General features: G+C 41.7%; 2 protein-coding genes across 3 annotated transcripts in view; one reads left to right on the top strand and one right to left on the bottom strand.

Annotated features, from left to right (window-relative positions):
- Positions 1–667: 667 nt before the first annotated feature.
- mrps33 (mitochondrial ribosomal protein S33) lies at positions 668–1,984 on the bottom strand. Its single transcript, XM_048268887.1, has 3 exons — positions 1,783–1,984; positions 1,197–1,413; positions 668–1,107 (listed from the first exon to the last, which is right to left on the bottom strand). The coding sequence occupies exons 2-3, from the start codon at positions 1,409–1,411 to the stop codon at positions 1,002–1,004; spliced, it is 321 nt and encodes a 106-aa protein (XP_048124844.1). The 5' UTR covers positions 1,412–1,413; positions 1,783–1,984; the 3' UTR covers positions 668–1,001.
- A 5,740-nt stretch (positions 1,985–7,724) lies between these two features.
- The window catches only part of tmem178bb (transmembrane protein 178Bb), a 96,367-nt gene continuing 93,590 nt past the window's right edge, over positions 7,725–10,501 (top strand). Inside the window, exons 1-3 of one of the 2 annotated variants that reach the window (XM_048268884.1) lie at positions 7,725–8,020; positions 8,708–8,866; positions 8,971–9,468. In XM_048268884.1, coding sequence (XP_048124841.1) covers positions 9,087–9,468 — 382 coding nt within the window. In that variant the 5' untranslated portion in view covers positions 7,725–8,020; positions 8,708–8,866; positions 8,971–9,086. The remainder of the gene's footprint in view (positions 8,021–8,707; positions 8,867–8,970; positions 9,469–10,501) is intronic. The other variant, XM_048268885.1, reaches the window with a different exon arrangement.

The following is a 10,501-nucleotide window of genomic DNA, read 5'->3' as shown; positions in this document are numbered from 1 at the left end:
TAGAAGAATAATAAGACGACTTTGGATAACAGAACATTTTCATGCAATGTAATGATGTTGTAATTAAATTGTGAATACAGGTTCACTCAGAATTCTGATACATAAATCCAATATAATAAATGAGGGCATGCCTCATATTTGGATAAAATGCTCACAAGTCTAAGAGCTTGTTTTCCATTCTCCATGAGCCACGAAACGAAATGGGGGCAGCCGTGGCCTACTGGTTAGCGCTTTGGACTTGTAACCGGAGGGTTGCCGGTTCGAACCCTGACCAGTATGCACGGCTGAAGTGCCCTTGAGCAAGGCACCTAACCCCTCACTGCTCCCCGAGTGCCGCTGGGATTAGTGTGTGCTTCACCTCACTGTGTGCCGAGTGTGTTTCACTAATTCACGGATTGGGATAAATGCAGAGACCAAATTTCCCTCACGGGATCAAAAGAGTATACTTATACTTGAAACATAAAGACAACTACTGAAAACACCTAGAGACTATAAACAACTTTCCTTGGGTGGTTACCATGTCTGTTTTGTCACAGTTCACTGAACTCATAGTTCACTCAGCTCACCTCACTCTGTAAGTAGCATTAACAATGAAAACACATTTAAAAAACATGTATCCACAGAGGAAAGTTTTCTTTTTGATAATAAAAAAACAGGGAGAACAAAATATACATAGTTCTTTTATGAACACCAGTCATTTACAACACTTGAAAGATACTGCGGAGATGTATAGTATTGTGAGAGATCACAATCTCTGTGGTCAGATGAAATACCACACTTTGAAAACCAATAACAAACTCCTACTAGGTAGAATCCTCTTGTGGATTAAGGTATCACATTTAAGATTGATGTGACACAATGAATAAAATGCACCTGTCCTCAGTAAAAGGTCCATCCTAGTAGTTTGTGGGAGGATTACTTCTGCGTTCCATGGAGCATAATCTCAGCCATTGTTCAGTTATGCACAAGGAAGAGTGTCCAAGATGTAATGAAGATGCGTGTTATTTCTTCTTTGTGGCTCTTTTTCCCTCTCCCTTTTTAGGTTTCCCTTTTCCTCGTAGCTTCCTGAGCCGCCGCATCTCTTCTTTGAAGTCCTCGTGTTCATCTCTGAGGGAACAAAACAAAATCAACCAACTTGTTATGTTCTAGCCATGATACAAATTGATTGTGGTCAAAACTGTGTAACACTGCCTTACCTGAACAATCCCATGTATCTCAGCTTCTGGGTCATGGCATAGTAGATTTTGTGCTGAGGATACCAGTCATACACCTCTTTTTTTTGGGCCATAGGTGGTTCCTTGAACAGCTGTACTACCTTCATGGACTTGGAATCAGTGGGACGCACAACGTCCCCAAATATCCGCGCGCTGAGACGCGCCATGCGCACAGCATAATTTGAGAGCCCAGCCATAGCTGCAATTGTACATAACAGGTAACAGAGGTTTACATATTTAAATACATGTATTCAGCCACACAGTATACATGCGAACATTACAAATATTAGCGCCAAGACATAGTTCTCAATAACATTGGTCACCGTTAGTTAACATTAACCTATTTCCACCGACACGTTCCAACACATGTCGACGTTACTGGATTTCAATAGGATCATATTAATTTCGAATGGCTATCTATTAATTTTAATATAGATACAGTGTAGCCTACGTGGATGTTAGCAAAACATTAAAATGACTTGACAATTACAAGGACCAAGCAAGCAAGCTATGTTAAACAAAATCGCAAGCAGAGCAACATTACGTTAGCTAACGCCACATTACTCACCTTATTCAAACATTAACAGCTCGCTGATTCAGTGATGTAGGCTAACATGCAACAGATATCACGAAAAATACTTCATAATGTGTAAATAGGAGGCCCGACAACAGTGCACCAAAACGTTGACAATAAGTGATGAGAAATTACATAGAATTAAGCTATCAAGCTACTTGGCTATTTCACCTTCGCATGACAGAGTTCTCTTTTTTTTAACTCTCCGGATAGTTATGAACCTAGCCGATTTAGGTTCCGCTTGCTATGAGGTCTATTTTCCACCAACAAGGTATGTTAGTTTATTAATAGCAATCAATAGCAATTGAATGCAGTGATAACTTCATAAATTATTTGACATAGTTTTAAATTCAGTATTTCAAATAAGCTCATTATGGCAGAGGAAGTCCTGGTAACACCAAAGGAAGTGTGGTGGGGAAATGTGTTGTAGTCGTACTCAGACGGTCAAATCAGAGCCCGTCTACCAGACATTCTCTGGTCAAATAATGAGCAGAGCCAGCCAGTCCGAGAATATCTGATTTTCTGACCACTATGCAACATAGGGCCTTCAAGAAACTCTTACTTTCCAGGAACGTGTTGAGTGAAAGATTGTTACAGAACATCATTGGTAGCCTAACATAAAGTTATGTAGCTGTGTAGCCTAATCCATGAAACTGAAAAGTCAAGAGCATGTTAAGTTTTGTGCAGGGGTAAAAGTAACCTAAGGCCTCAGAAAACAAAGATTACAACTACAGGCCACAGCAATAGGTGTTTTTGACAAGTTAAACAATAGACTAGTCGTGATAACGTCATCTATTTAGGCAACTGAAATACTCGTCTACACCAGACGATGGAGACAAATCCACAGAAATGTAAAGCCAATATGTTTTCCAAAGCAAAAACGTCACAGGCCAAAGCAGTGGTGGTCTATCCATTGATGCAGGCTTGCCGTTTTGACTGTTGTCATTTGCATCAGAGATCACATTGCTATTCGTGCCACACAGTGGTAATGACAATCCAGTCACTGAAACAGCTGCCCGGGAAAAGCCAGACTGATAGAATAGAATAGAATAGAACAGAAGTCTCGGTCATATAGGTTTAGTCAGATTTTTTTCTTCTTTTTTTTTCTTTTTCTTTCTCGCATTTCCGTCAAGGATTCCCGGGACACTGTAAGACCGGGGTACACGAAACTTGGTGGGCATGTAACCCCACATGGATAGGATGGAACCTCCTGTTTTCGTTTTGATCTGTAGCCCCCCCGCTGGACTGGACCCCCGAAAGGAGGGTAGGGCAGACACAGTTTTCTGTGAATATCTCGAGAACCGTAGGGTTTAGGAGGACCATTGTTTTTTTGTATGTTGATCTCAAAGGGCCATGTCAACCCATTCCATAACCACTCATTTCATGTATAGCAAAACATTAGGTGTTTTCATCACAATATCTCTGGCTGACATGGTCAAAACTGCACGAAATTGAAAGTGTAGGATCATTATGACACCCTCCGAATGCATGCCAAGTTTCGTGGACTTTCGTTCATGGGGGGCCTTACAATAAAATAATGTATGTGTACATTTAGTGACCGTACACCAACAAGGATTCCTGAAAGACCGGGGTACACGAAACTTGGTGGGCATGTAACCCCACATGGATAGCATGGAACCATCGCTTTTCGTTTTGATCTGTAGCCCCTCCGCTGGACTGGACCCCCCAAAAGGAGGGTAGGGCAGACACAGTTTTCTGTGAATATCTTAAGAACCGTAGGGCCTAGGATGACCAATTTTTTGCATATGTTTGCCTCCAGGGGTCATGTAAACCCATTCCATATGCACACATGTGCATAAACAGATACACACGCACATTCACAGTAATCCTACAGTACGTATGACACATACTCACACAGTAGACATATATACGCATGCATGCACATGCACACACACACAGGCACATAAACAGGCAAACACACACATGCGCGCACACCAGGGTTCCAAACCGGTTCAAGGAACGAAAACGAAAAACGAAAACGAACAGAATTTTACGGAATTTTACGAGGAGCGGAAACGGAAACGAAAACAAAATGGTCTTCAACTGTTCCGGAACAGAAACGTTATTCTGAAATCCACAAAACCGGTCAATAACGTTTTTTTTTTTCGTTCTCTATATAACAGCCTAATAATTTGATTTCTGCAGTTTGAAAAAAAAAAGCGAATAAATGGACCTTTGGTCCAAATGTGTATATTTTGTCTTGCTGTTGTAATGTAACCTATCCGTCTGCCACTTCGGATCTTAGGCCAGCTCGTAGCGTAGGCTACTGAAACTGATTTGGAAATTGTTTGTAGCCTATTTTGCCTGTCCACGCCTTGTCGTTTTAAAGTCGGGATTTGAAATGTTAGCACAATTATAGCCTATTCTATGTAGAAGAGTTAAACGGGAAATTTGAGATAGGCCTTGTCAGCAAGACAGGTTCGTTTATAAACAGGGTTAGAATTATAGCGCAAGCCTTTGAAGATCTCCATATGGATAAAACTTAGGCTACAACCAGGTAAGGAGTTTAACAGGTATCCAGAAATATTTTTGATAAGAAATTATTTATAGGCATAGGTTAGGCCTACAGTAAGTCTGCAGGCTATGGGATGGATAGCCCATCTGAATGTTTTTGGATGCCGCCTGTGATTTATTATTTTTGGGCCAAACACTGCCGGAACTTTAAGAACGAACGATATTTTGTGTTCCGAACCGGTTCAGGACCGATATGTTGGTGGCGGAACGCATGCAAGAACGAAAACGTTAAACATAGGCCTACCTGAACCGTTCGGAACGGAACGTTTGAAAAATAATTTCGTTTTCAAGCCCTGGCGCACACACACCCACCCACACACCCACACACACATAAACATAAACATGAACATGTACACGCACACATGCACACAATTCAAGAATTTCTCAGAATTATGACCAGGCAAGATGGGGGTGGGGTTGTATAAAATGTATATTACATGTGAAATCTATGAACTAATCATGTTTTGGTACTTGTTGTCTAGCAGATACCAGTGAGAATTGAGTGTGCATAATGCAATTCAGTGAGACAGTTAGAATCATATATGCCTTTCAGCGTGACTTATTTTTGTGGAAAACATGTGCTGGACTGGGCGGCGGTCATATTTTGTACCGCTCTGTGGTACATCTAGTTGTCCATTGTGTTCAGTGGAGGCAGGGATTATGAATGATAAAAACTCATAAATGTAATTGATTTAGCAAAATAATGGATGATGTGATAAAAGATTTATTGTTGCTTGTTGATGTAGGTACTCTGTAGCTATCTCATTCCTGAAGGGAGTCTTTCAAAAGTGTGATGTATTGGATGTGAAGGGTCCTGAGCTATTTGTAGGGCTTTCCTCTGCCTTAGCTGTACAACTTTAATGGACTTTAATGTTAGGCTATAAGTGTTTTTCAAACAATTGATATTAAGCCCATTCTTAATGTGTAGGCCCACTCATAGACCTATTGATCTTTACTTGCATGTTTTAATAACAAGATGTCTAAATTCACTCACAGGACTCAAAATATTTCAGCCGCAGTGTCCACTCAGCAAGTTCATAATAGCATCATAATAGCATATTAATAGATATTCCATAATAGCATCATAATAGATATTTAATTATGTGTTTGTGAGTCATTTACCTGTGTTTTGCTGTCTTGTTTTGCCACAGTGCCCATGTGAGCAAGCCCATAGAAGAGGGCTTAGGAAGAGACAAGTCACTAGGCAATCTCTATTACGATCACGTTCCTCCTCTCCTCAAAAAGAATGTATCCATTAACACTTTTCCAGGGACCGAGGGGGAGGGGGTACAAGATAACACTTCCTCAAATAGAGTAAAACAAATTGCTATGGTGTCCAAACTGTGTTTTGAGATTACATTGTAGGGTGGTGGTGAAAAAAACGTTGCAAGCCAAGTCAGGCTTTGAAACTGTAATTAAAATTCAGCTGTCAGGCTGTCACTCACTCTGTCTGAAAGAAAATTACCCGAGCGTCGTCAAAATTCTGCACGGAGAAGAACTCCCAAGCGGTAAGGGGAGTGCAGGCTATCAACTCCAGAACAGAAAGAAGACTTAATTGAATGAGGGTGGGGGAAAGAGATGGTTGTAAATTTCTCCCTACTTTTTCTTTCCAAAGAGATATCACAAAAAAGGGTGCCAATTTTATGATACGGCTCACAAGTAATTTCCTGGGGAAGGGAATAGATGTGGAAGTAATTTGTTCAGAACATCCCATCCATGCACTCTATAGCATTTGAAGCCCAATTATTCTTTTCTCTGTTCCATAAATAGGACAATTATGGGGATTCCATGTGTGTAGGTAGTCGCAGGAGAGCAAGTGATGATGATCATCACTTCTAGAGGCGTGGGTAGTGGGCACATCTGAGAGGAATAAAAAAGGTCAAATGTTCCTCAGTCACTTTAATAGGCAAATTCTGTCTCTTGTCTTAAGAGCACTTTTCAAGATCTTTATATGACAGTTTTAATTTAAAGCCAATTTTACAAGCATTCATACGTGAATTCTTTTCTAGAATAGTGACAGCTATATAGTGCAGTATTATTGTGTTGGGGATTATTATGCGGGATTGTTAGAATTGACAACCCACTCATCTGCAGGGAACAGTTGAACATGTTCTTCCCTTCTTCTCCACTTAGCATCAGCACAGCATACACACTGCCATTTGCCCTTTCAGAGTTCAAAATAAGTTGTTGTTCTGTTTGAAATGCATTTGAATTTGCACCTTGCATGCCAAAACTCCAGTTATCTAATTCAACCTCAATCAAGCATATACCTGGAAATTGTCCTCTGCTAGTGAGGAGTTTAGGGTGAAGATCTGCAGATTGCCGAGTTGAATAAGAATGAATCTCTGAATTAGCTATAAAAATAGCTCTTAAACTGCACAGAAATGTCCCCTTTGCTTGAATGTACATGTATGTTATAAATACAAACACATATTTGAAAGATACTGATGTCATAAATAAGTGAAAGCCTGCTGTTTTTTATACAAAGAAATAGATGTGACCTGTTACTTTTATCGGGTTATGACTCTGACAAAGCATTTCTAGAGGGCCAGAATTTTGCGAAGGTACCTCCCCAAATCATATTACCTGGAGAGGCAACTCAAAGCTAATGTATTAGGGACAATGCACGTTGTGCACTGAGGTGTGCTGTGGTACGTGATAGTCTACAGTCAGGGCTCCCTTGAGAGTGATCAGCATGAAACTTAGAGGTTTTGCACAAGGTCTATAACATCAGCCCTCCTGAATATTATATTATTTTTCAATGATTATCTAATCATGGAAAATGATGCTCACATCATGCCTTACCTTTGCTCAATAACATGGGGATAAGAATGTAGACGGAATTTATGAATATAGGAAAGTTTAGACAGGCCGTAGCAATATAATGATGCCATTTTTTTGGCTCTCAATTCAGCTCGTTGTTAGCAATGCAATCAATAGAGTAAAAAAAAAAACAAATAGAAAACTTGTGCTCCTTTTCGATGTGTGGAGCCAGATGATAGACTGAGCTAAATTTACACTTCACAGCTGCTGGAAGCTTGATCTTTTTCAACATGTGAGTGTGTGGAAAGTTTAGACAGGCCCATGTGTGTGTGTGTGTGTGTGTGTGTGTGTGTGTGTGTGTGTGTGTGTGTGTGTCTTGTGGGAAAGAGAAAAGTAGAAACACTGAGACAGAACATGTCAACCTCTGCTTGAAAGCACTGTGTTACACTGTTGCTTTGTGTGTGTGTGTGTGTGTGTGTGAGTGTGTGTGTGTGTGTGTGTGTGTCTTGTGAGAAAGAGAAAAGTAGAAACACTGAGACAGAACACGTCACCCTCTGCTTGAAAGCACCGTGTTACACTGTTGCTTTAAGAAGGTGCCTTAATAAACCATGAATCTCACGTTGACAGCATGACATCACCGCTGTATTGCCTCGAAACGAAAGGGACCTCTGAAGTATGGCTTTCCAGGTGTAATATGCGGCTTATCATTGCTTTATTTTGAGAAGGAGCTCTACAAGACCATCGTTATTAGCACGCAGAATATCTTATGATATTAATGTATAGAACCTGCAGTCTAATGAGTGCGAGTATAGCTAAGTCTCGCATATTAAACGCTAAATGAATAGGTCTGTTCCTCAATAAAGGAACGAAAAACAGAATTGTTACCGTGGCTTTTGTATAAAAACAGCCATAGAAAATCCTCTGCTTCGGAACGGTGAGTAGCGTATGCATACTCTTATTTGTTTCTCAGTAGGCTATTATGTAGTGGGCCTTGGGCAATTCGAGCAATTTGCTGTCAAAGCATCTGGATCGAAATTGATAGGATACTGTGAAAGAATTGTCCAGACGCGACCGTGAGGTAGCGTGACATGGTGATTATCCTTCATAAAAACATTGGGGCAAATGATTCAGTTCAGTTAACCAGTGTATGCAGCTGACATGACACCGTGGAATATTTTGATTGCACGGGAAAATTACATGTGGTCAGAGTCATCTCATATCAGGCTGCGCGATATAAACTTGCACCGTAGGGACGTTTGATTTATGCAAGTATGTTCTGGCATACAAATGTTTAGTGTGAGACCATATCAAATTGATACTGCATGGAGAGCGCGCAGACCTCTGGACTGTCTTGGGGAAGAAAAAAAAGGGGTGGGGTGGGCTTATACCGACAACAAAACATGACCTGTTTATTTGGACAGAATCAGAGAGCAACCGCTGTCAAGCAAGGGCACTGTTTCGTCAGCGGTTTTGTCAAAGCAGCATTCCCTTCATAACGCCTGTGTTTTTTGATAATATTTGTCAGGCTACACGTTTCGGACAGATTATGGATGGACTGAAAGGTAGTCCACTGGTTTGATGTTTCTCTCTCTCTCTCTCTCTATTTCTCTCTTTCTGAAAGGTCCGACGCTAAAAAGACTCCCAGTATTCCAACAGTCTCTTAGGCAGTGACTGCTCTTGTGTTGTTTCATTCAGAAGGTCGGCTCTAGAACGGATGGACGTTGAGAAGGGAAAGAGATAAGCATATTTTCTTTCGTTTTGCTGTTAACAGGACTGTTCGGTTAGTCTACACGACACAGTAAACAACAACTCAACCGCTGTGTCAAAAGAAAATGTATGCCTGAGAGCCTGGCTCAATTCATTTCGCACGTTTTCTGCACTTAGGATGGTTTCAGTGTTGTGCCTGAGAGGTGATGTAAGCTGAGCTTTTGGATGCGGGTGCACGCCGAGGAGCTGTCCACGCTGTCGAGGTGCTGATGCGGCTCTGAGAGGACGCTAGTATGGCTGCCGGGAAGTTGCTGCTCTATGCCGGTCTTTCCCTCTCTCTGTGCGCCCTCGGAATGCTGGCCGTGGCTATCTGCTCCGACCACTGGTACGAGACGGACGCTCGCAGGTACCAGGAACGGTGCCGAAGTTTCTCGAGCCGTCGGAAGGACCCGGGCTTTATTTACATCCCCAGTATTAGCCTCCCTTTGCGCGCAAGTCGCTCCAGTTTGGACCGCTGGGAGGAAAAGCTGCTGCTGGCTCGGAACCGTCGGCAGCTGTTCGCGATGAGTGCCGCGGACGAATGCAGCAGGCAGTACAATTCCACCAACATGGGGCTTTGGAGCAAATGCCACCGTCTGGGATTCAACCAGGATATCGAGGATCTCATTCGCAAAGGTAAGAGAAGAGTGCATATCCAAACGACGTCGCAAGTAACAGCTGTGTCCAAACACAATACAAAACATTGTCCAAAGAGCAAACAATACGAATTTTCGTTTACATCTGTGAAATACAGTGAATGTTGTGGGCTGTGATGCTATTTTTTCCCCATACCAACCCACACACAACCACTAGCGATTAAAAATTGCCCTATTGTACTAGCATCATTGAAGGATCTTGCAGCATCAGCAGGATTAATAGTCTGTAATTAATCCATAGTTTGGTATTCAGGCTAGCATTCCATATATCTAAGGTTCCAGCTCCAGTTACCTTTTCACATCTTGTTCGGAATATAAGCCTATGCATAATGTTAGTGGCTTCATATAAATGCATTAATTTATGGCTACAATTATATGTCTCTAACACAGTTGCAATAGTACATGTAAGCCTATATGAATAGACTCCAAAGATGACCTTTTCCAGAATCAGGGAATTTAGACGGTACAGAGTCAAGTTTGCCAAGTTCTTGGATTCAAAAGAAATAAGCAGTGGAGTCAAGGGAGACATTTTGACCTATTATGGTCCACTGAATTAGATTTTGCCCACACAACGATGTTTTTTCCCCCCTCACATGCTTGAGTAAACTGGGTCTCCAGCCTCCCCGTGGTAAAATAATGTGTGTTTGTGACGGATGCTGGGTGCTATCATCTCCCTGACAGCCCCAACGGTGGAGATTTCTGGGCCGTGAGTGCACTTTAATCAGGGAGAGTGTGATAGGCCGGGAGCGTACAGCTGTGCTCCTTACGTCCTCGTTATGGTAGCCTCACTACTGACCTGCCATCTGGGCCAGTGGATAGCCCAAAACACACACACACAGGCACACACACACTCTCTTTCTGTCTGTCTCTCTATCTTCATGGACATCAAATTTCCCTATTTGTCCCAGTCTTAATAACAACTCATGTTTAATTGACTATAAACACCGGAAATTACTGGACAGTATAGTAGCATAAGAGTGTCTTCAAAGTGCAAGGAGGAGGCTGAGTAGCTT

The sequence above is a fragment of the Alosa alosa genome, chromosome 17 (assembly GCF_017589495.1).
Source record: "Alosa alosa isolate M-15738 ecotype Scorff River chromosome 17, AALO_Geno_1.1, whole genome shotgun sequence".
NCBI classification, from domain to species: Eukaryota; Metazoa; Chordata; class Actinopteri; order Clupeiformes; family Clupeidae; genus Alosa; species Alosa alosa.
Note: the sequence above shows the minus strand (reverse complement) of the source record. Positions and strands in the feature narration are given on the sequence as shown.

Coding starts and splice junctions, on each gene's coding strand:
- mrps33 (XM_048268887.1), bottom strand. CDS start 1,411: ATGGCTGGGCTCTCAAATTATGCTGTGCGCATGGCGCGTCTCAGCGCG. Junction 1,108..1,196: donor AGATACATGGGATTGTTCAG/GTAAGGCAGTGT, acceptor TTGTTCCCTCAG/AGATGAACACGAGGACTTCA.